This window comes from Dermacentor silvarum, chromosome 2, assembly GCF_013339745.2.
Source record: "Dermacentor silvarum isolate Dsil-2018 chromosome 2, BIME_Dsil_1.4, whole genome shotgun sequence".
Classification (NCBI taxonomy): Eukaryota; Metazoa; Arthropoda; class Arachnida; order Ixodida; family Ixodidae; genus Dermacentor; species Dermacentor silvarum.
In genome coordinates this window covers 66403943-66430499 of record NC_051155.1, presented here as the reverse complement: position 1 = coordinate 66430499, position 26557 = coordinate 66403943, and the positions used below count along the sequence as shown (strand labels likewise).

General features: G+C 45.6%; 1 protein-coding gene across 1 annotated transcript; it reads right to left on the bottom strand.

The window, feature by feature from the left end:
- Positions 1-18102: 18102 nt before the first annotated feature.
- On the bottom strand, positions 18103-25074 carry LOC119440968 (uncharacterized). The gene is made up of 3 exons (XM_037705745.2): positions 24949-25074; positions 19205-19278; positions 18103-18656 (listed from the first exon to the last, which is right to left on the bottom strand). Exons 1-3 carry the CDS (start codon positions 24956-24958, stop codon positions 18387-18389), a joined length of 354 nt encoding a protein of 117 aa, XP_037561673.2. The 5' UTR covers positions 24959-25074; the 3' UTR covers positions 18103-18386.
- Between the last annotated feature and the right edge of the window lie 1483 nt (positions 25075-26557).

Sequence of the window (26557 nt, the reverse complement as noted above, 5' to 3'; positions counted from 1 at the left end):
GCCGTGTCAATGCGGGCAATTCTTTTTAATAAATTGGTAACTGTATGTTCTTTATACATACCCCCAAACTATATTCTCGGAAAAACAGATTTTTATAGCCCTATTGACCAGCTTCCTGAACCTTACATTCTCGTGGGAGATTTTAATGCTCACAACACGTTGTGGGGAGACTCGCGATGCGACGCGAGAGGTCGCCTCATCGAAAATTTTCTACTGACCTCTGGTGCCTGCCTTTTTAATAAGAAGAAGCCTACCTACTATAACGCCCAACACGATTCGTACTCATCAATAGATCTAGCAATTGGATCTGCTTCTCTTATGCCTGACCTTGAATGGAATGTCATTAACAATCCTTTTGGAAGTGACCACTTCCCTGTAACTTTAAGCTTAACAACGCAGCACGATAACCCTCCCAATATTCCTCGATGGTAATTAGCATCGGTTGACTGGGAGCATTTTAAAGATTTAACTTATTTACAACGAGATTTTATAAACAATTTTAGTATCGACGATGCTGTTGCATATTTTACCGCTTTTATTATTAATGCTGCTGAAAAGTGTATCCCACAAACCAATGGTGGTTCACTTAAAAGACGTGTCGCCTGGTGGAACGAAGACTGCAGAGAGGCGCGAAAGAGACAGAATAAGGCATGGGGCATATTGCGTAGATCGCCAAGTGCAGAAAATCTAATTGAATTTAAACGCATTAAATCACAGGGAAGGCGGACACGACGTCAGGCAAAGAGAGAAAGCTGGGTGAGGTTTCTATCGTGTATAAACTCATACACACAGGAGGCAAAAGTGTGGAACGGCTTAAAAAGCTAAAGGGGCACCAAATTCATCCGCTGCCTCTGGTGAATGACCAAGGGAATACCTTGCAGGACCAGGCAGACTGTCTTGGGGAGCACTTTGAGCGCGTTTCAAGCTCAATCCACTATTCGAAACCCTTTCTTAAATATAAACAGAGAGAAGAATGTAAGCCATTCGTACGCAAATGTCGACAGAATGAACCGCATAACCTTCCTTTCAGTGTTGCCGAGTTGAGAGCTGCCTTGACCGCATGTAAGAGCTCTGCACCGGGACCCGACAGAATCATGTATGACATGATTAAGAACATACACCCTGATACACAACTGACACTACTCACACTTTTCAACACTATTTGGGCTGCCGGATACCTTCCGTCCGCATGGAAAGAAGCGATTGTGGTCCCTGTATTGAAGCAGGGTAAAGATCCTTCCTTGGCGGCAAGTTACCGTTCCATAGCTCTCACAAGTTGCCTGTGCAAGCTATTTGAAAAAAATGGTTAATCGACGACTCATACATTTCCTTGAACTGAACAAAATGCTTGATCCCTATCAGTGTGGCTTTAGAGAAGGGCGATCCACAACTGATCACCTTGTGCGCATTGAAGGAAATATCCGGGACGCATTTGTGCATAAACAGTTTTTCTTATCGGTATTCCTCGATATGGAGAAGGCGTACGACACAACATGGCGTTACGGAATCCTGAGAGACTTGTCGCGAATGGGCATCCATGGCAATATGCTAAGCGTAATAGAAAGCTATTTGTCTAATCGTACCTTCCGTGTCAGAATCGGCAATGTATTGTCACGTCCATTTATACAGGAAACTGGTGTACCCCAAGGAGGTGTGCTCAGCTGCACACTCTTTATCGTTAAGATGAACACACTCCGTGCCTCATTACCACCGGCTATTTTTTATTCCGTGTACGTAGACGACATACAACTAGGCTTCAAGTCATGTAACCTCGCAGTGTGCGAGAGACAGGTACAGCAGGGCTTGAACAAGGTGTCCAAGTGGGCAGACGAAAACGGGTTTAAAGTTAACCCCCACAAAAGTTACTGTGTTCTTTTCACAAGAAAGAGAGGCCTGATCCCAGATCCCTGTGTAGAACTGTATGGACAGCAGATACCTGTGAACAAAGAACACAAGTTTTTAGGCATCATACTTGACTTCAGGCTAACTTTCATTCCCCACATAAAATATCTCAAAGGAAAATGCCTAAAATCAATGAACCTAATGAAGATTCTATCTCACACAACATGGGGCCGCGACAGGAAATGTTTAATGAATCTTTACAAGAGCCTCATTAGATCGCGACTGGATTATGGTGCTGTAGCATACCACTCTGCTGGCCCAAGCGCGCTAAAGATGCTAGATCCCATTCAACATCTAGGTATCCGCCTGGCCACTGGCGCTTTCAGAACAAGCCCCATTGAAAGTTTATACGTCGAATCAAATGAGTGGTCACTCCATCTGCAGAGAACATACACCAGCCTCACATATTTTCTTAAAGTCCACTCTAATAATCAGCATCCGTGTTTTAATACCGTTAACGAGTTGACGTGTGCTACACTTTTTTTTAATCGTCCCTCTGTAAGACAGCCCTTCTCACTGCGCGTCAGGGAGCTTAGCGAACAAATGGATATCCCACTCCTCGAACATAACTTATTGCCTTCAGCCAAGCTGTTACCACCTTGGGAGTGGCAGGTAGTAGCATGTGATATATCATTTGTAGAGGTTACAAAGCACGCTTCAGAGGTCGAAATCCGAATGCATTTCCTAGAATTATAGTCCAAGTACTCGTGCACAGAATTTTACACAGATGCATCTAAATCGCATGTCGGAGTATCTTATGCAGCCGTCGGTCCGTCCTTCTCGGAATCCGGCGTACTCCACCCCGAAACAAGCATCTTTACGGCTGAGGCCTACGCAATAATGTCAGCTGTGAAGCATATAAAGAAATCAAAACTTCAAAAAACTATTATATTTACAGACTCCCAAAGCGTCGTAAAAGCCTTGAAGTCACCCTTTAAACAGAAAAACCCTGTTCTCATTGAGCTCTATTCTGTTCTTTCTAGAGCATACGCAACTAACCAGCATGTTATTATATGCTGGGTGCCTGGGCATAGAGGCATCGAGGGCAATGTTCTTGCTGACCAAATGGGCACATCAGTCACATCACCCGCTATTATTAACCATACAGCTGCTGTTCCTGCAACAGATTTGAAACCTTTCTTTCGAAAGAAACTGCGAAGCCACTGGCAACGCTTGTGGGACGCAAAAACAAGCAATAAGCTTCATCTGATTAAGCCACAGTTAGGTTACTGGCCCTCCGTAACGAAAACCCGGCGAACTGATGTCCTATTCTGTCGTCTCAGAATAGGACACACGTACGGCACCCACAATTTTCTATTGAATGGTAATGAACCTCCATCCTGTGGTAGATGTGGCGAGAGGCTTACCGTCCTCCACGTCCTCCTGGAGTGTCGGGAAGCCGAAAGAGAAAGAATGAAACACTTTCCTTTCGCATATCACTATTGTGTCCCTCTACATCCCACTGTGTTTCTTAGTAAAGAACCACTTTTTAACAGCAAACCAGTCCTCGCATTCTTGAACGATGTTGTGCTACATGTTATTAGCCCATGAAGTTCGTAGCGCATCCTCTTTCCAGAGGATGTTGCTGTGATAGTTTCTTATAGCACATGCCTCCAGGCCCTTGTGTCTCAAGGGCTCTGTTTAGGCACTTGTGCTTCTGGCCAATTCTTGCATCTGTGATATTTTGTGTCATATCATTCTCTCGCAAAGCATTGTTCATGTCTACAGTACACATCATTAGTCATTGCCATAATCTTATTACGTATAGATTTTACGCACTTTACAGCGACTGTTTTTAGGCCCCTTTACAGCCATGTCACATCTAATGTTCATATAATTGACTATTCATATACCATTAACAAGCCATTATCATCGTCTTGGCGCTCTTTGGCCACATCTGGCCCTTGCGCCAATAAACCGCAATAATCAAATCATCAATTGGATTACTTCGGATAGGAACACGCGCCCCCGGTCGCTGAGCAGTTCGCGTGGTGCTCCATGTCGAAGAACGTAGTTCCGCATTAATGAAGAAGGCAACGTCATGCGCCGAAGCCGCCGGAAGTGCGGCAGTCGCGGCGTAGCGCGTCAAGTGGTCGACACCTACAATTATCCATCGGTTAGCCGAGGAACTGTAGGGAAGTGGTCCGTATAGGTCTATGCTGACGCGATCAAATGGCCGGGCCGGGCAGGGGAGTGGCTGTAACTCGAGAGGAGGGCGCTGTTGAATTTTACGCCTTTGGCACGCCGTGCAAGCGTGTACGTACTGGTGCACGAAGTGATACATGTCATGCCAGCAGAAACGCTGCCTCAGCCGAGTGTACGTTTTCAGAACGCCGGCGTGACCATTATGAGGAGCGGCATGGAAATATGCGCATATGTCAGCACGCATGTGTCGTGGTATCACAAGCAGCCATTTGCGTCCATCAGGCATATAATTTCTGCGGTAAAGGACGTTGTCGCGGACAGCAAAGTGAGCGGCTTGGCGACGAAGTGTTCGAGAAGAGGGTGTGACGGATGGATCATGGAGGAAATTCAGCATAGTTGAAAGCAGGGGATCCTTACGCTGCTCGGCCGGCATATCCGCGACGTTGATGGTCGACATGGATGCGAAGGGCGTTGACACTGAAGCCACATCGGAAGGTATCGGTGATTGGGAAAGCGCATCGGCGTCAGAGTACGTGATTCCTGCCCGATAGGTAGACAACGCGGATGTCATTTTCTTGTAAGCGAAGTGCCCAGCGGCCGAGGCTACCTGACGGATCTTTCAACGAGGACAGCCAGCAATGTCAAAAGTGCGCCCATACGGGTAGGACGAAATTTGATGAGAGCCCAAATAATGGCCAAGCACTCTTTCTCTGTGACAGAGTAGTTGACTTCTGCCTTCTTTAAAGTGCGGCTCTCATATGCGACGACGTACTCGTCGTAGCCGTCTTGCCATTGCGCTAGGACTGCACCAAGTCCGATGCCATTGGCGTCCGTGTGCAGCTCTGTGGGTGCTGTGGGATCGCAGTGTCGAACAATCGGCGGCGAAGTAAGTAGACGACGTAGTTGCTTGAAGGCTTCGTCACACGAAGTTGACCACGCGGAGATGCCGCTGCTAGTGGTAAGCAAATTGGTCAGTGTTGCGATGATAGTGGGAAAATTGCGCACAAAACGCCGGAAGTAAGAGCAGAGCACTATAAAGCTGCGGAGTGCCTTAAGAGTAGTGGGCACCGGAAACTCTGCGACCGCGCGAAGCTTGGCTAGGTAAGGAAGCACACCGTCCTTCGAAACAACGTGTCCCAATATTGTTAACTTGCGGGCAGCAAATCGGCAGTTTTTGATGTTGAGTTGGTAGCACAGGCATGTTTTCGTCAAAGTAGCACCGACATGTTTTACATTTGTAGTTACGAAGGATAGTGTCCATCATACGCTCGAAAGTAGCGGGCGCGTTGCAGAACCCGAATGACATACGGTGAATTCATACAAGCCGTCGGGCGTGATGAAAGCGGTCTTCTCACAGTCGTCTTCAGCCATCGGCACTTGCCAATAGCCGGAGCGAAGATCCAAAGATGAGAAGTACTCGGCGCCTTGTAGAGAATCGAGGGCGTCATCTATCCGAGACAGCGGATAGACATCTTTACGAGTTATCTTATTGAGCCGACGGTAATCCACACAGAAGCGTATTGAGCCGTCCTTCTTGTGTACTAATACTACAGGAGACGCCCAAGGACTGTGGGAAGGCCGAATGACGCCAGAATGCAGCATATCGTCAACATGCTCGGTAATTGTCTGTCGCTCCGCTGTCGACACGTGGTATGGTCGCTGGCGTAACGGTGGATGGGAACCAGTGTGGATGCTGTGAGTGGCGGTCGTCGTACGTCCCAGGGACGGTTGGTCGCAATCAAACGACGAGCGAAAATTCTGAAGAAGCGCGAAGACTTGTTGGCGGTACGGAGGTGGTAGATCGGCGCCCAAGGCAGATTCAAGAGCGTTTGACGACGATGACGACGGCGACAATGATGATGATGATGATGATGTGCACAGCAATGGAGAAGTGAGGGCGTCGAGCTCATAACAGGCCTTGTCGTCATAAGTATCGAGAATGTGAAGCGGGTCAAGGGGCTGAACACGACCAAGTGATTCTCCACGCAGTAAGGTCACAGGGGATTGAAACGGGTCACACGCAAGCATAGTAGATAATCCAGATACAGTGTTGAGGACAGCGAACGGGAGAGGTAGAGCCTTGCGACGTAGAAAAATAGGCGACGGTATAAAAAGCACCGTAGCGTATGGCGCGCTGGAGCAAGGTACGGGCACAGAACCGACATTTCGGTTCTCTTCGGTTCTCTGATTTCGGCACTCTGACACCAAGCGTTCGCTTACCAACGCTGGCTGCGTGACGTAACGCTCCCTCCTATATATTTCCTTCCTCCATGCCCGGTGGCGCGACGGCCCACGTGATGCCATTACACAATAGCGATGCCGCGTCGGCCTCGGCCATGGCACGCGAGGAGGAAGCGGCATTCTTCAAAGCATGGCGCTAATTTACGAAGTTTGATGGGCTTCAGGCCTGACACCTCCCTCTCCTTGAAAGAGGATTCTGGGCCGTGGCGCTGTCTTGGTCTTGGTCTACGCTCGCGCGATAGTCTTCAAATCGCGCTCGACTGTGCATTCCGTCGTCTGTTTTATTAGCTAGGATGCGTGTCCCTCGTAAACGGAATGAGTCATCGTATATTGGTGCCAACGCGCTTATTTTCTACCTGGGCACAGCATACGGGACCAACCATGTGGCCATGTGGGCACGTTCTAGGCCGCGTTATCATTGTCTCCTGAAACGCAAGTGTCTCAGTCCAACTGGGCTTTCTGAGAAGCGAACGAATATTACACCTATAGATTTGCACGCGCCACAAGCAGCCGCTTGTACAGCGCAAGCACCGGCACTGCCATCTTCAGTTCACTTGGTTGCTTACTCTCACTGCGGGAGGAAACTTCAAGGCACCGCGTCGTGCGCATCGCTTTTTGTAAATTAAAAAACCGCAGCTGTCATAATCTGTGATCATGTCAAAAGTCATTATCCTTGATTACTATATGAACTCATCTGGGAAAAGTGCAAAACTCGCAGAAGATTTGTAATCTTTAACCAATAATATTGCAAATGGCACGTGCTTTTTTTGTACAGCGCAGCTGTTAAGGGCTCAGTCTCCGATGGTCCTGTCCTGGTGTAGAAAAAAAAACTCTCATTGGCCCGAGCATTTCTTGTTTCACACTTTTAATATTGCCGTCTGAGAAGATTTAAGATAAAAGGCATGCGCTGCCGGTGTTTGCTTCATGGCATTTGTTTATGGGCTGTAATTCTCAAAATTCTGAGAGCTGTATAAACTTGCACATTCACCAGCACCAGCAACGTGCAGAACTGTTCTCTATGTCGGTGGCGTTTCGCCCGCGTTCGCACGAAACGTGCGCGGCGTTGGTGTCGTGTTTATGAAGAACGTGCCAACCTTTGCCGTACACCCTATGGCGGTGTGCCGTAGCGACCATAAGGTCATGGTCACTGTGGTCACTAATTAAAAGAAAACCACCGAATCATATATATTTCTCAATATTTAATAGTTCAAATGAGCAATCACACCATCACATCTTCATAGTCATTATTGGAAATACATAATTCCTACAATAGTACAGCTTTACTGGTCTTCCCTCTCCATCCCAGTGGAAGGGCTGACCGTTTTGTTTTTGTAATGATGGCTCAGAACACGAATGCCAACACCACCCGAGAGCGATGCAAAAGCTATGAGCATGCCTTATAAACAAAATTTTTTCTTGGTACCAAAGGACGGGGAAAATTCGGTGATACGCATACTTCTCCACCGCCATTGCATATGACCGCTAATTAGGATAATTCGCGTGACTCTGCGCGCCACAAATTGAGGCAGGAAATATCTGCAATGGCAGCCTAGCATCATGTCACGCGACGTGAAATTGACGTTGACGAATGACCCCTTCCTGTGACGCTCCTCACGGGATATTCCTTCCCCCAATCAGCAAGCTGACATGGCGTCTATCCTGGACAGCCACCACATTTTCGCGAAATTGCACATGCATTGTACTGGCTATTGCACGCTTCGGTCCACTTTTCTTTATAAAGCGATAAAGTCGCAACATAGCTGTCAAGGACGAAAAAAGAGTATTAGTCGATAACATTTGCAGCTCCACTTCACGTTACGTCATCTTCATGAAAATGCAAATTTGCAAAAGTTCGGCTTCCTGGCACAAATTTCAAAACACGAGACCTCTCGTCAGCTAATCAGAGTCAATATGGGGGGTAATGGTGGCCGTGAAGCCGCCATGTATGTCGGGAATAGAGCCCTAAGACAATGTTGAATTTCCTGGACTCGAAGATCGAGAAACGGCTTCCAAAATTGGGAGCCCGTAAAGCTTCCCCGTTCAGAGGTCGATTTGAGAGTAGTTTCAGAAGGTGAAATACCAATCGAGAGGCGCAAGTTTTATTTTCAGGGAGAAAGCGCGTCTGCGCTGTCTGTACACGTCATCTAAACACTAACACAAACGGCGTCGGTCTTTCCAAATGGTATAGTTTGTTTTGCGCGGCGTAGAGGTATGGGTACTGGCTTTGCGATCAGTAGGCGGGAAGTTTGAATTCTTGTAATTCTAATGGTTTGTTTTATAACTTTTATTTGTTCTTGTTTTTATTGCCCGAAAATTCGGGGTCTCGCTGCCTTTAATTAAAAGAAAAGTTATATACGGTAGTTAGGCAATGCGTTTGCTTTCGCTCTAGAGCTGCATTTCTCTAGAACAACTTCCAGTATGCCGCGCCGGACAAGCGTTCCAGCACTGAGCGCAGCACTGGCATCCGGCAATAGGAAAAGCAAGAATAAAGTTCTTCAATAGGAAAAGCAAGAATAAACTTACTTAGCTAGTTTGCTCGCTATGGTTATATTAGTGTGGCAATTGTTTCTTGCTCGAGGAATTCTTATCTAACTTTTTTATCGTTCTTTTTTATGTTTTTCTGTTTGGTTTCAGAATCTTTCAGTTCACTTGATGGTGTTATTGTTAACAGTAAATCGAGCCCCCTCGTTTCACTTTATTCTTCGCTAATTACATAGATGCGGAAACATCCGCCGCGTTAGAACAGTGGCTGTGAGATTACGTAGCTGAGTACGAGGCCGTAGCTCTATTCCCAGCCGCGTTAACCACTCTTTAAAAGTGGGGGGGGGGGGGGGGGGGGGGGCTGGCGGTGCAAATAATGCCATGCCCGTGCTTTGGAGGCATGTTCTAGAAGACTATCAGGCCGCATTCCGCAGCCGACACTAGCCTCGTATACCGAGTTAATTATACGTAGAAGTTTTCTTTCAATAAGGAAAAAGTTATTGCGTTCCTGTAGTACGCGAATGCTCTTAGCCGTGCGAGCTATCTTGAGGAATAGCTCACACGTGAAAAGGTTTGTGGTGATGAACTAATTGCACGACTGTTTTCCCCTTCTTCTAGAGTCAAGCTCGCACTACGAAACTTTAAATACTTCCCAGTAGCATTCAATTGTTCAGCGGGATCGTATATGAACCCCAACGACACCGAAAGATCCATTTTATGGTGACAAATCTTGAGAAGAGATGAGAATGGAGGTTATGGAGCACGACCCCACTGGAAATGACTATTGCAAATCATGTTTTTTTTTTTACTTCGTACATCCACCTGCCCAATGTCGTTGTCATTATATAGCTGGTTGTGATGTCAATAAATTGAATCTGTGACTGTAGAATGTGGTTTGCTTTTAAAGTACCCTTACTGGTATCAGACGAAACTTCGGGAGCAATAGCGCACAGGATCTCTGCCAGGGAGGGGCAAGCACTTTGCATAATAATCAGTTCCCTTGCTTTAGCCAGAGGAATCAAACAGCAAATAAAAGGCCTAATAATTACAATAATAACGACACCACGGTTTATTTCTGCGGCGTTTTACTGTCTTGAAAAAGCTGGATAGGTAGAAGAACCGGTCTACAGAGCAGTGCACGTGGTCATGCGTCGAAGCTCTTACCTAAACAGTCGTGGCAGCAGTGAGTTTTGGCAGTGTCTGAGAAGGTCACTTATCACTGATGGAATGGGAGAACTGAGGAATTCCACTTAATGGCGTGAATATAGCACCAAAATAATGATGCGTATATTAGAAGCTGTCACTCGCGCGTCGTCAGCGCGAAGGCGGCGACCTGAAATGATTGCAGGGTTTAGCTGTTCCGTACTGTTCGGGAGCCACTTTTTGAGAGTCAGTATCACAGAGTTTTACCTATGTTTCATAGGTGACAAGAACGAAACACGGATACAAATTTTCGATTAATTAGGGCACTAGATATTGCAGCGGTCGTGTTATTTTTTTTACTGTAATAACTCTGAGACACTACACGTTATACACGGTGACCCTGCTAAATGAACCAAGATTTAGCAAAAGATGCATCATATTGTGCGATCAAAAATAAGTAAGTATTGTTCACGGTATACATGATAAGCCAACAGTAATTATCTCATGACGTACAATTAGGCTGATACAAATTATTTATTAAGTCGTTAATAACAATCCAGTTGACATGACATCATTGAGGAGCTTGTTGAATTTTGGAAGTCTGCGGAAGATCATCGGCACGCTGAACAGCCCCGTTGCCATCGTGTGGCTCGTACCCAGTTCGCTCTCTGTCTACGCCCTACCTGCTGGTGCTGCGTTTGTCGCTGCCAGCTCTATGACCAAAATATACCCCCTTTACAATTGGTGGAAGTGCTGGGTACAACAGAAAATCTTGAGCTTCGCAACAGGACACTAAACAGCCTGTCTTCCTTATGCCGGAAGAAACACCACCGCAACCACAACTCGCTGCCCCAGTGGCTACCCTGGCTCATTATGACAACGCGACCCACCTATTATCAGTGGTAGAGAAGATCATGACGTAGAAGACTGACTCACTGACTACGAGCGGGTGAGCACCCACAACCACTGGGACGAGACCCAAAAGCGGAATTACGTGTCGTTTTATTGCGATAGCAATTATATGGACACTCAAAAGCAGATTTCTGCCGTCGGCGTCGCCGTCGCCGTCGGCGTCGCCGTCGCCGTCGCCGTCGCCGTCGCCGTCGCCGTGAGGTTCCGTATGACGTCAATGGAGATGAAATCGTGGCCGCGCGCCGCCGAACGCTGTATGTGCGAGTGAAAGGGCGCGAGGGACGCGCTCTTTCACGGGGAGTGAACGCACGGCGGAGAACAAACGCGCGTTCTGCGCCGTGCTTCCTTAAGGGCTGCAGAAGTAGGCGTCTCTTTCCTCCTTTACAATCACCATATATGTAGAGCAAACGCGCCTTCTTCCAATGCGCGAGAGGCCGTGGGGGAGGGGGGGAAGGGGGAGGGAAGGGAGGCGACGTTTAGCTGCGGCACCAAGTGCCTATTTATATCAGAGGCTCCGGCAACAGTCACCAACGCCGCACGCATTTTGAGCGAACGCGGGCAAAATGCCGACGGCGTCGACAACAGTTCGGCGCGTTGCCGGTGCTGCTGCATGTCCAAGTTTATACAGCTGATAAAGCTAATATCATTACTCCGTATATCTCTCTACAAATTTGCTATCGCAATTGATGCTTCACCTTTCAGGTGAAACTGCGACAACTTTTTACTTGAAAGGTGTCTACACCGCGTGGCACCGAAACCACGAACGTGATCTCACGACGTGGGCAGCCTTCAAAGCTAGCGTAACGGAGGTACTCGGGCGCCCCACCGTTCGCAAGCTTCGCGCCGAGCAACGTTTGCGTAGTAGTGCGCAACAGAGCGGGGAGACATTTACCAGTTACATAGAAGATGTTGTCAACCTCTCCAACAGCGTTGACGCCGCAATGGCTGATGCCGAGAAGATCAGGCATATCTAAAAGGCATTGAAGACGACTTACAGATGCTGCTGGCGAGAAACCCGGGAGCAGTGTCAGAACTCGTCAGCCTCTGCCAAAGCTTCGATGAACTATACGCAAGCAACACGTAGCCACCCGCCAATCTCTTCCACAGGCCACTTCAATGTCGAGCTTGGCTGTTGCCCCGGACAACACTTCGCTGTTAGTACATATGAAGAAGTTGCCCGTGAGCTTTCGCTGATGCCACTTACACACGGCCAGTCGAGTTCTTCATTGGCGCCTGCTCCGCAACATGTCATCAAGGAGCAGGTAGCCGACCACGTCCAGCCTTCGTTCCATCAGGCTCCGACTGCCGCTCCCCTGACCGTGACGTACGCCGAAGTCCCAGCGAGACCTGGACTGCAGACCTACGGTCCACTCCGCCTGCCTTTGCACCCGCCTGTATCCCCTCCCGCTCTATCAGTGCTAAAGCATACACGACCTCAAGACCATTGACGCACGGAAGACAACCGTCCGATTTGTTTTTATGGTGGCCATGCTCAACACGTGGCACGTCACTGTCACCTACTTGCACCGAACGTCTCAGACAATGTGCTTCCATATGCGCTATGTTTCCAACAACGCCGCAATTATTCGGACAGCTATGAATCTCCTCCTGGCACCAAGACCGCCTTCTCCGCTCGCCGTTCACCATATCCTCGCCGTCGCTCCGTTTCGCCCATGCACCGTCGGCAGAGTACTCTGCGCCAGGAAAACAAAATACCGCAGTTCTGGAGGCAAGAACTGCGGTGTCAGCAATGTGCATAAGGCCTCACAGTTTATGCGAAAAACGTTATTGAAGTCGCAATAGAATAATGACGCTAGCCCTTGTCGACAGCGGCGCTGCACTTTCAGCGATAAGTGCCTGTATGGGCCGCAAAATTGGAAAAGTGTAGACACCGCTTTCTGGATTATCCCTTCGGATGACCAACGCGCAGCACGTCGAGCCATCAGGTGCCTGCACCACTCGTGTCGTCATTCAGGAGGTGATCTATGTCATGGAATTCATCGCGTTGCCATCATGTTCTCACGACTTCATATTAGGATGGGACTATCTCTCCACACATCACGCGATCATCAACTGCGCCCGCGCCAAAATCGAACTGTTTCCGTTTTCGACAGATGTTATCCACGCCAGTAAGGACCCTTGTCGCAAAATCATCGTTTCAGTAGATACCGTTATACCTGCCTGGTCTTCCGCTCTTGTCTGTGTATCTTGTGCCTCTGTAGATGCCGGCACAGTACTATTCACGCCATCTGAACTCTTAGTCCGCCACTGATCACTACCACTGCCGTTCGCTGTTCTCGAGTTCATCACTGGCGTCCCTCTGATGTGTGTGTCAAACCCACCGGCCGAACCAATTACTTTACGCCGCCGTGAAAGTCTTGCGAGAGCAGAACCACTGGCTTCACCTTGAATGGAGGAAGGAAACAAAACAGGAGAGGCCCTGACGTCACTTTTTTGAAGCCGGAAGTGTAGCCATGTTGGTGTGCCACCTCTCTTTGCGCCTCCAATCAGGGGTTCTGCAGCTCGCCGGAGCAGATGGGCGCGAACATTGAACTTGCATTGTTACGAGCGGCCGGAAGTGTTTGCTGCCGACGCGCGTCAAAACAAAGCTTACGACACTTCTGTAGCAGGTTTAGTGAAGCAGACGCGCTCCTGTGTTTTTCCGCGGCACGTTGAAGGAGACGACGAAGACCCGCGCCGTGAGTGCTTGAGTGTATCTATTGCTGGCCGACACTCACACTCACAGACCCAAAACACAGCTTTCAAGCTTACGCACCACACTCCAAAGTCAGCTTTTCTCGCGAACAAAAGGTGCTGCGGGAAAGACACCGGCGGAAAAATCTTATCTCACTTTTCAGAAACCGAGAGCAGCAGCGAAGCTTCAGGAGCGTGGTTGTCATGGCAACGTTGACATTTGGGGTACCCATCCCAGTGCTCCTTTGCGAAAAACAGCACGTGACTTCCGCCACACCTTCTTCAATACGCTTGTGCTGGCCAGGGCCTCTCCTGGGGTTTCCTTCCTCCATGGGCACAATGGACGACTCCGCTTATATTGCCGCACTCGAAGAATCGCCTCCTCAGTCACTGCCGCGTTCTTTTACGCCGCCTATTGCCAGTGGCCTTACGACGACGCAGCGAGCCGAACTTCTTCACTTGCTCCAAGGCTTCTCTTCCTGTTTTGACTGTCAAGTTACGTCACCTTGGCCGCACAACGACTGTTTCGTACACTATCGACACCGGAAGCCATGTACCCATTCGGCAGCGTGCTTACGGAGTATCGGCGAGCGAAAGACGCGTTATCCATGACCAGGTGAACGATATGCTCAAACGCGGTGTCATCCAGCCTTCTTGTAGTCCCTGGGCATCACCAGTCGTCCTATTTAAAGGGATACGGACACGAAATCCGAAAATTTTGCGAAAATGCTAAAAATGAATCCTCAGTGTGCGATTATACCGAAACACTGTAAACAAAAATAACGCGAAATGGGAGTAAACCGCTCGTCCCGTATCGCATTCCCGTTTCTGGGTTTTTTTTACTACGTACCAGTCGAAGGTAAAAATTTACTCCCATGCTGACTGAGTTTTTGTATGTAGAAACGAGAGTAATTTTTTAATCTGTGTGAAGGTTTTTAGGGACGATAGTAGGACTATATTTTTACTTCGATCACGAGGTTCTTGCAGCTATTCCTGAGAGTTATTTTTCAAGCCCATTCGCGAGTTTCTTGGGTCTGATGTGAGAGTATTTTTTTACCTCTTTCATTAACTTTTCTCAGCTTTTTCCCAGAGTAATTTTTCAAGCCCATTCTGGAGTTTGTTGGAGGTGATGTGGGATTACTTTTTTACGTCATTTATCCAGTTTTCTAGGCTATTCCTGGGAGTTATTTTTAAGCCTATTCTCGGGTTTTTTGGAACTGATGTGGGGGTACTTTTTTACCTCGTTATCAAGGTTTCTTAGCTCTACCTGACAATAATTTTTCAAGCCCATTCTGTAGTTTGTTGGAGCTGATCTCGGAGTATTTTTTTACCTCGTTCATCAAGTTTTCTCTGTTCCTTACGAGAGTAATTTTTCAAGCCCGTTCTGGAGTTTGTTGGGGCTGATGTGGAAGTCTTTTTTTACATCCGCCAGCCACTTTTTGTGGTGTTTCTTGGGTGAATTCTTACTTTGTTTTGAGAGGTTATAGAGAAAAATGTGGGAGTACTTTTACTCCTGTGAGGAGGTATATTCTACAACATATTACTCTCACGATCACTTTTAATATAGCTTATAGCAGGGAACTCACTTTGCACAACACATTCAACTAAAAATTCGAAGACAATTGAAAGACTCCAAGGATGATTACAAGGGTCCCAAGCATGAGTGATTATTTATTAGTTCTGACATGTTTCTCATAAAAAAAGTCAGGCATGAGTTAATCATCACAAAACTATGGCCTTAAAAATGCTGTGATGAGCATAATAAATATTTGTACTAATACACAGACTGGGGTGGGTAACTCCCCACTAGATCTCTCATAGCAAAATAAAATATATCACAACACGTTCAATGTGCAATCCCACTAAAGTACAGTGAAAACGAACAACTAACACACAATATAAAATCTAATTCGTAAATACACAGTCAGTACTAGATGCGTTCAAATTAGACCCACTGAATATCATGTAGATCATTACTTCAAACAGGCAGTTGTCCAGAACATGGGCGTGAATTGCATTCAATGGATCATTATGAACAAAACTATGCAACATTAAAATATTGCACTTAAGGCCAAATGGCGTCTGCTGCTAACGGCCATTACTGTCCCAGACGAAATGAAACAATAGCATTCGTAGTATCACATTAGTGCCGGCAACTGCCTACATCTCTCACGGCAAAATAAAAGCTATCACAACACATTCAAGATGTAGTGAAACTAAAGCATAGTGAAAACAAACAAGTGACGCGCAATACGAAATCCAACTCTTAAATACACAGTCGGTAGTAGAGATGTTCACATTACACCCACTGAATACACAGATCCTTCCTTCAAACAGGCAGTTGTCCAGAACACAGGTGTGCAGTGCATTCAATGGATCATTATGAACAATACTATGCAACATAAAAATATTGCACTTAAGGTCAAATGGTGTCTGCTGCTAACAGCCATTACTGCCCCAGACGAAATGAAACAGTCGTGTGATAAATACAGCAAGCATTCGTACTATCACATTAGTGCCGGCAACTGCCTATATCTCTCACGGCAAAATAAAAACTATCACAACACATTCAAGATGTAGTGAAACTAAAGCATAGTGAAAACAAACAAGTGACACGCAATACAAAATCCAACTCTTAAATACACAGTCAGTAGTAGAGATGTTCACATTACACCCACTGAATACACAGATCATTCCTTCAAACAGGCAGTTGTCCAGAACATGGGCGTGAATTGCATTCAATGGATCATTATGAACAAAACTATGCAACATTAAAATATTGCACTTAAGGCCAAATGGCGTCTGCTGCTAACGGCCATTACTGTCCCAGACGAAATGAAACAATAGCATTCGTAGTATCACATTAGTGCCGGCAACTGCCTACATCTCTCACGGCAAAATAAAAACTATCACAACACATTCAAGATGTAGTGAAACTAAAGCATAGTGAAAACAAACAAGTGACACGCAATACGAAATCCAACTCTTAAATACACAGTCAGTAGTAGAGATGTTCACATTACACCCACTGAATACACAGATCATTCCTTCAAACAGGCAGTTGTCCAGAACATGGGTGTGCAGTGCATTCAATGGATCATTATGAACAATACTATGCAACATAAAAATATTGCACGTAAGGACAAATGGCATCTGCTGCTAATGACCATTACTGTCCCAGCGAAATGAAACACTCGTGATAAATACAGCAAGCATTTATACTATCACATCCCAATGCCGGCAACTGCCCACCAAATCTTTCAATTCAAAAGAAAAACTATCACAACGCATTCAAAATGCAGTGAAACTAAAGTACAGTGAAAACAAACAAATGACACAATATACAAAATCTAACTCTTAAGTATTGCAACAAGCAAATGAGGCAGTTAGCACTAGAGATGATCATTAGACCCATTGATAGCATACTGACCTTCAAACAGCTAGTTGCCCAAGACATGGGGGCACAGTGCAATGAATGGATAGTTAGGAAGAAAACTGCAACAACCAAGAGCAACATGTTCTATCAACTTTCAAACTTTCTAAAGAAGGCGCTCACTCAGATGAGGAAAGTGGTGATTGCTAATACACACGACTGAAAATATATATGTGAAAACAGCCATTAACTGATACTACTCCCCCTGGTGCACAAAGAAAACGAATGCAGCCCTTTTTCCACAGAAGAGGAACACGTTGCACAACTGTACTGCAGTATTCATGGGTATAAGCCAGATTTCAATTTCGTTGCCGAAATATTGTAGTGCTTCTTAGATAGTCTAAAAGGTAATTGTGCGTGTTGCCCTTGTCTGTTTCTAGGCATGCGGTTGTGATGGATGTCATATGCTTGTCTCACAGATTGAACATAGTGCTATCTAAGTGCGACTACAAGGATGTATATTTGTAGCTGCCCTCAATCCCCTTCATGTTGCCAGTCAGCATCTATGGTGTCTCTTTCTTTGTATTGTTCATCTAGCACTGTTTACACACAGCAGGCATGTTTGAATACCAAACAACCTTACTCTCCACAGTTACTCTAAAGTGAATGCGTTATGACAAAGTGTAATGTGAGAAGTCCATGATAAAGAAAAAAAAAAGAAAGAAAAATGGATAATTCAACTCCCCCCTGAATTACCCATTCTGGGCCATTAAGTTTTGTATATTACAGTTGCGGTGATTAACACAGAGCCACGTTGGCCTAACCCTAGTGGCAAAGTAAATCCTTCAAATTATCAGTTGGTACAGAACTATTGAGCATGCCGCTGGTGCTTTTGCCCCCACTGAGAATACTAGTGGCATACTAAAACACGTTTTGTTGCTAAAGGTCCATTACAGTGACACTAAAGAGAAACAGTAAATCATTTTAGACTGATAAAACAACCTTTCAGAACTTTATATTCATGAACATGAATGAACATGAATGAAGATTTAACTTTCATTTTTCAAATTTTATGCAGCACCAGCACATCAGTGTGGAGTCATACACTTCAACTAAATTTATTCTTTGACTCTTAAAACAGAATTGATCAATACTGGCCAATAGAACATTAACTAGACTCGAACAGACACCCTCAAATTCCATATCACAGCGAGCTGGTGCAGGAATTATAAGGTGGTGGTGGCGACACCAGTTTTCGTTTTTGCTTGTCTGGCTTATCAAGCCGATTCTCACAGTAAGAGTTGTTTTTTCGATGTTGTAGAAGAATTATTTAAAAAAGCTCGAATAAATTTTCTCTTTCGTGTCCCTCTAAAGCAAGCACTGTGCTACCATGGCTTGGGCAACCTGCCGGCCACAGAAGCCACGGCTGCTTTTGTTAGGCAAAATAATTTTTACAGAAACTTTTCCGAAGAAATGTACCTGAAAATCTTTTTGCCTAGCAAAAGTTCTTGTAAAAATTGACTAACTCCAATGCTTTCACCCGTGGCTTTGTGTAGCTCAAATCCAGAAAACAGTGCTCAATAAATGTCAAAATCCTGTGGGCCTTTTTTGGGTAGACCACATGGAAGACCCAGAACGAAGCGAAAAGGCAGGCCAGGCCTGCCAGCAGTGACGATGTCACAAACAATCGCTGCGCATCGATGTGTAGCGCGAGGGAGCCATCAGATGCCCTCTGGAGGCATGGAGTTAGTGGGACCGCAGCTGTCTGTGGAACAAAACAACAAAAATAAAAACAATATGTATTACACAAACCTAAGGTGACTCCACAACAAGCCCCTAATTTTGATGGTCACGAAAAAGCAAAGCCTTTGTTTTCTATTCATTCATAAAGTGTGTGTTATATTTCGACTTTCCTAAAAGGGGGATATTAAGATATGGAAATAACTTTATCTTAATGGAAGTCACAGCCTATGTGCGCAAAGCACACTATTCAGAAATGCAATAATGAAGACCTAAACAAAAGCTAAGTAATACACTGGGACTGCACAAAACATGTTCATTAAATTTTCGCTAAGCATTAGGAGTAGTTTTAAGCAACAGATGTCAGATGAAATCCGTGCATTTAGGTTCTCTTGAGCAAAAGGGTCAGCAGCTCCCATATAGCGAGGGAAGAGCAGACCCGCAGTGCCCCCAGAAAGTTGTGATAGGCAGAAACAGGCCCCACATGCAGTCCCAAAAATAGATTAACACAACTGTGCTTCAGTCCCCCAGCTATTGTATATGTTAATATCTCCTCTGTCTTGAAGCACTTACCTCTGTCAAGATAGCATCAAGTGATTCATTGCAGCGGCCTGCAATGAAGTTGAGGACGCCAAGCACACCATCCTCTGCAAACAGTGAGGGAATGCACTTCAGTACTATTTTACTAACAAGACTGACTTATGAACTATACATACATTTTATGTAAAGAAAGAAATTAGAGCTATGCATGGATCAAGGTAATGTTACTTCATGCATAGGGCTATAAGGGACTGGGCACACATCTTGCCGTTTCGTTAGCGCTGGTGTGTGCTGGGCGTGTTGGTATGCAAACTTCAATAATATTTTTGCGCAAGCACACAAGCACAAAATGTAGATGCAAGCACCTCGTCTACGTCTCCATTTTATCTCGGTCTGCTTATGCCAGGATGTTATCCATGTTGTAGTTTGTGCAATAAACTTTTAACGTAACAGTTGTTTGCAATGCTGTTACATTATTGCAAAGCTGTTTCATATTCATCCGGTAGTCAATATTCCTGGCCATCTCAAGTACACTTTAGACAGCACACTACAAAGAACCGTGTATCATTGCGCGCAAAACGACATGGACACAAGAGGGAACACGTATAACACACACAAAGCACAAACTATCAACAGATTTATTGCGAGAAGACATGACCTTTTTATACCTTGCCACAGGCAGCACAGCGCATGACACCAAGGGCGGAACCACACCGACACAAAAAATCAACACGCGCGTGACGTGCTATTCAAATACGCTATTTCCTTAGCCTATAGGGTGATAGAGGCCATGCTAATACATTTATCTTTTAAAGTTGTGATGCAGTGGGCCTCAATAATGAGTCGTGTCATCTCATTGTTCGACTTTCAATGATCATGCACTCTTTGAAGATTGGTCTACAGCCGCATTCATCACAATGAAGTGCCAGCCACCCTCCCGTCTTGTTATTTACGTTGTTAGCATGCTCGCGGAGCCGGTCGTTGATGCAACGGCCCGTTTGTCCGACATAAAAACGCTTACATGATAAAGGTATCTTATATACTACGCCGACACTGCATTTCACCCATTCGTTTTGGTGATTCTTGCCACATGCTTTCTTTTCTTTCTTGTTCGGGTTAGTAATTTTGCAAATTTTTCCAAGCTTATTCGGCGCGGAAAACACGACTCGAACGTTAGCTTTTTGGCCGATCTTCTTGATGTTGTGCGACACTTTATGGATGTATGGGATTACAGTGAACTTTCTTTTTTCTTTCTCCATCTCTTGGGAGGTGGGGACCACAGTGGAGCCAGATGCCCTGATATTCTTAAGTTGCTTCTCCGCTACGGACACTAACAGGTGCCTCGGGTAACCTGCTTCTAAAAGGCGTGAAGTTTGCTGGCCCAAACTTCGGCTCGTCATGTGTGGGCAAGACTTTTCCAGGGCGTTTTTTAGGCAGAGATTGGCGATTGCCCTTTTTATTAGTTTTGAATGGGCTGATTTGAACGGGAGGAGGGGTTTGTTTGCTCGTGGTTCATAGCTCCAGCACACGTGGTTTTCTTTAAAAGCGAACCTGACATCAAGAAAACGAATGTTGTCTTCAGTTGGAAGTTCATGGGTGATTTGCAATGGATACAGGCATTTCTCTGCGATACCAAGAACTTTTGCGGATTCTCGGCTAAAATCTGTCGGGTCACACTCTAAAAGAAATAAAAATCGTCTACGAATCGGAACCCTTTAACCACCTTAGTGGGTCGAAGTTCAGTGACTAACGACTTGTCAAGCTGTGATAAAAATAAATTGCTTAGGACTGGTGCTATGCAAGAACCTATGCAGATGCCTTTTGTCTGTAGGTAGTATCTGTCCTCCCATTTGATGAAGGTGGATTTGAGATAAAACTGGAGAAGTTCCAGAAATTGTTCATTTGAAATACCGGACTCATTCTGAAAAGCAACCCCTCCAAATGCGTCAATAGCGTGGTCCACGCATCTTAACAAACCTTTATGTGGTAAACTGTAGTATAGGTCGGTGATGTCAACAGAAAAACCTTTAAGATTTTTCGCTGGGTGTGAGTTAATGAACCGTAACACCTCGTTGGAGTTCTTAATGAGCAACGGGTCGTCAACTGGTAAAAGTTCCAGTTTTTTCTGCAAGAACCTGGCCATTGCCTTCTGCCATGTGTCGTGCTCAGACACAATGACCCTAAGAGGGACGTCTACTTTGTGGGTTTTAACTGTGAAGAAAACTTCAAGATGGATCTTGCAACTCCTATCTATGCTTTTCTTTAGCTGTGCAAGGTTAAGCCGCGAACATATTTTCTTAGCTTCGCTTTTTTGTTTCTGCATGGAAATTCCTTCGTGACTCTTAAAAGACTTTTCGATGGCTTGTCTGGCCTTTTCACTGAAGGTGCCGGAGGTTAAAACTGCGAATCCCCCTTCTTTATCGGCCTGCAGCACACATAATTCATTATCTACTAAGTACCGCACCACGCGTTTTACAGGAAGCGAAGGGGCTGTCTGCTTACATCGGTTTAGAATGTCCACACCTTGGGAAATGCAGTTCCTGGCTTCGTCATCGGGAGCAAAATGGGAAACCTGCCGGACGTAGGAAAGCAGATCCTGTGGTGTTGTTTTGTCTTGTACGGCGAATTTTGGTCCGAGGCCTAGCACTCGACGCACGTCATTCGGCAGATGCACTTTTTCAGGAAGATGGACAGGGCAACTTGGTGTAGGTCGTTCCTTTCGAACATGGTTCCGGAGCTGTCTCAGTTGCAGCTGCCACAAAATTCTGTGGTACGGTCTGCGATGAGCTGAAATTCCCTCAGGATGCTGTTTGCCCTGGGTATAGGCGCTGTCTGGTGTATTTGTACAGACAGGTATTGTCTGTAGAGCCGGGCTTGCCGCAGCGTCATAAGGAACCGCATACTACCAGAAGATGTCGTAGCTCTTTCGGAAGATTCTCCCCGTCGGCAGGACACGGTGGCAGAGTGTGCAAGATCCTTAGGTCCGAGACGCTGCGGCAAGCCCGGCTCTACAGACAATACCTGTCTGTACAAATACACCAGACAGCGCCTATACCCAGGGCAAACAGCATCCTGAGGGAATTTCAGCTCATCGCAGACCGTACCACGGAATTTTTGTGGCAGCTGCAACTGAGACAGCTCCGGAACCATGTTCGAAAGGAACGACCTACACCAAGTTGCCCTGTCCATCTTCCTGAAAAAGTGTATCTGCCGAATGACGTGCGTCGAGTGCTAGGCCTCGGACCAAAATTCGCCGTACAAGACAAAACAACACCACCGGATCTGCTTTCCTACGTCCGGCAGGTTTCCCATTTTGCTCCCGATGACGAAGCCCGGAACTGCATTTCCCAAGGTGTGGACATTCTAAACCAATGTAAGCAGACAGCCCCTTCGCTTCCTGTAAAACGCGTGGTGCGGTACTTAGTAGATAATGAATTATGTGTGCTGCAGGCCGATAAAGAAGGGGGATTCGCAGTTTTAACCTCCGGCACCTTCAGTGAAAAGGCCAGACAAGCCATTGAAAAGTCTTTTAAGAGTCACGAAGGAATTTCCATGCAGAAACAAAAAAGCGAAGCTAAGAAAATATGTTCGCGGCTTAACCTTGCACAGCTAAAGAAAAGCATAGATAAGAGTTGCAAGATCCATCTTGAAGTTTTCTTCTCAGTTAAAACCCACAAAGTAGACGCCCCTCTTAGGGTCATTGTGTCTGAGCACGACACATGGCAGAAGGCAATGGCCAGGTTCTTGCAGAAAAAACTGGAACTTTTACCAGTTGACGACCCGTTGCTCATTAAGAACTCCAACGAGGTGTTACGGTTCATTAACTCACACCCAGCGAAAAATCTTAAAGGTTTTTCTGTTGACATCACCGACCTATACTACAGTTTACCACATAAAGGTTTGTTAAGATGCGTGGACCACGCTATTGACGCATTTGGAGGGGTTGCTTTTCAGAATGAGTCCGGTATTTCAAATGAACAATTTCTGGAACTTCTCCAGTTTTATCTCAAATCCACCTTCATCAAATGGGAGGACAGATACTACCTACAGACAAAAGGCATCTGCATAGGTTCTTGCATAGCACCAGTCCTAAGCAATTTATTTTTATCACAGCTTGACAAGTCGTTAGTCACTGAACTTCGACCCACTAAGGTGGTTAAAGGGTTCCGATTCGTAGACGATTTTTTATTTCTTTTAGAGTGTGACCCGACAGATTTTAGCCGAGAATCCGCAAAAGTTCTTGATATCGCAGAGAAATGCCTGTATCCATTGCAAATCACCCATGAACTTCCAACTGAAGACAACATTCGTTTTCTTGATGTCAGGTTCGCTTTTAAAGAAAACCACGTGTGCTGGAGCTATGAACCACGAGCAAACAAACCCCTCCTCCCGTTCAAATCAGCCCATTCAAAACTAATAAAAAGGGCAATCGCCAATCTCTGCCTAAAAAACGCCCTGGAAAAGTCTTGCCCACACATGACGAGCCGAAGTTTGGGCCAGCAAACTTCACGCCTTTTAGAAGCAGGTTACCCGAGGCACCTGTTAGTGTCCGTAGCGGAGAAGCAACTTAAGAATATCAGGGCATCTGGCTCCACTGTGGTCCCCACCTCCCAAGAGATGGAGAAAGAAAAAAGAAAGTTCACTGTAATCCCATACATCCATAAAGTGTCGCACAACATCAAGAAGATCGGCCAAAAGCTAACGTTCGAGTCGTGTTTTCCGCGCCGAATAAGCTTGGAAAAATTTGCAAAATTACTAACCCGAACAAGAAAGAAAAGAAAGCATGTGGCAAGAATCACCAAAACGAATGGGTGAAATGCAGTGTCGGCGTAGTATATAAGATACCTTTATCATGTAAGCGTTTTTATGTCGGACAAACGGGCCGTTGCATCAACGACCGGCTCCGCGAGCATGCTAACAACGTAAATGACAAGACGGGAGGGTGGCTGGCACTTCATTGTGATGAATGCGGCTGTAGACCAATCTTCAAAGAGTGCATGATCATTGAAAAGTCGAACAATGAGATGACACGACTCATTATTGAGGCCCACTGCATCACAACTTTAAAAGATAAATGTATTAGCATGGCCTCTATCACCCTATCAGCTAAGGAAATAGCGTATTTGAATAGCACGTCACGCGCGTGTTGATTTTTTGTGTCGGTGTGGTTCCGCCCTTGGTGTCATGCGCTGTGCTGCCTGTGGCAAGGTATAAAAAGGTCATGTCTTCTCGCAATAAATCTGTTGATAGTTTGTGCTTCGTGTGTGTTATACGTGTTCCCGCTTGTGTCCATGTCGTTTTGCGCACAATGATACACGGTCTTAATGGAAAACCAACAAGCCCAAGTGAAAACCCTACTACAAAGAAAACAACTCATTCTTAGTGTTCAGGAATCCAATCCGGATATTAGTAACCTTGTGCAGATTTCTAATTTTGAATTAGAAAATGCAGTGTGGTGCCAGAACTACATCTTTAGAAGACAGTTACCAATCAGAATCATCACATGAAGTTGCATTAAGCAGGCTCCTACAAACTCGGCATGCTCTCTCATAGTGGTTAATCCTCTACAGCTTGAAAAAAACCTGTTGTAGCCTGCATGTGAAATAGTAAAGAAGTTACTTGCTCTGGGTATTTTTAGCTTAAGTTAATAAAATAATTATGCAAAAGATTTAGTATATGCAACTCATGTACATAGAAAAATGGTTGATCCCTGAAAGGAGTAGCAGTAGTTTTGTCAACACTGAAAATCTATAAAAAATAGCAACACATAAAATTACCAGAAGCCATGGCAGAGAATCTTACAACCTCGTCCTGCTCCCCGTGCTCCAGAATGATGCTGCACAGACGGCTGCAGCCGTGCTGAATGTTGTCCACTATTGTTCGTTTGAACAATATATTGAACTCCATCAGCAGCTGGAAACAGAGACCATCATGATTAGCATGACTGGCATGAAAATGTTGAATATAAGCATACCGAGTGTTCTGTTGCGAGGAAGGGATAGTGCAGAAGTGCCTCCGACAACGTGATTTGCCGAAGACACTCGTGTCGTTCCTTGGCCGTCGCGAGCAGACGTGGCCGCAAATCTTCTGCGTCAGCTGTTAAAAAATTGTCCTGCAGCCACTCATTATGTTTCTGTCGCGACTCCAGGGTCTCCCCGTAAACGATTAGGTCATTGTTGTCCTGCAATATGTAAAACCAGCACCTCAGTGACGAAACATTGATACTTAAAGAAAAATATCAGTGAAACAACAAACAGCCAAAACATGTGCACCACTGACAACACTTTACCGGCATTTTTCAGAGTTGCATGCAAAACAAAACAAAAATAATAAACAAATACTAACAGAGAGGCGGCACAGCTTCTTGTTCGCCACCTCTACCACTGGCTCCCTGGGACTCTTGCGGTAGCTTTGGGCCCGAACGGCCTGCATTTCTGTAGACACGTTCACTGCCTTCTTCCTGTTGTTTTTGAACTTATTCTTCAAGGCTACTTTCCATGATTCCTATAGATTATTTGAACAAAGATGCATAAAAGACATAACTTTCGTTACTTTAGTGCATAAAACAGCACACATGAATTCCAGTTGGCTAAAGAAATATGTATGAATACCTAAAACAAAAGCCCGTTACCTGTTACCGCGCATCACAATTTTTTTAAAGGTACTCGTTCTATTTATACCATTTCATTCTGTTGGATCTTGGTTCTTTTACTTGTGTAAGTGTAAAGATTGCCATCTTTACGGACTCTCGCGCTGCCCTTAGCAGATTACAACGCAGGCAGATTGACTGTCCAGTTGTGCACAGCATTACTGACTCTGCCAACAAAATTGTCTCATATGACATCTCTCGTTGCCCAATGGATACCTTCACACAGAGATCGCCAGAAATAACGAGGCTGTTCGGCTGGCTTTACTTGCGCCCATAACCGCAGTGCCTGTCCTGAAATGTTGTGCTAGATTGATGACGCTCATCTGCTGATTTGTCAAAACCTACTCAAGGAGCATCCAGACCAATGTTTCACAAATGTAATGTTTCCACCCGTGATCAAGGCTTGCCTCGTCGCATTAGAGCACAACTACTCAAGCCAAGGGTTGGCTGTGTGAACAGGTGCAAACAATTATACTGACAAGGACATGTGGCCAGTCCATCGTGTACGTTGATATTGGAGTGTCCTGCTTCCATTGCGCAGCGCACGTCGCTTGTGAGAGACTGTCACCTTCTTGACCTGCAGTGTATGACACTCAACAAGTATTTGTTCCCCAGTGGTTGTGCGTTTCGACGCGATCAGGTGCATCACACTCTCGTTTTTCTAAAGGAATCTATCTTAGGTTCACGTTTGTAGCCTATTTCTGTTTTCAGGTGACATGAACCCGCTACACTATTTG

What these genes read in the sequence shown, in the direction of transcription:
- LOC119440968 (XM_037705745.2), bottom strand. An exon ending in TTGATGCTATCTTGACAGAG is followed by an intron (nt 18,657 to 19,204) that starts GTAAGTGCTTCA and finishes TTTGTTCCACAG; the next exon opens with ACAGCTGCGGTCCCACTAAC.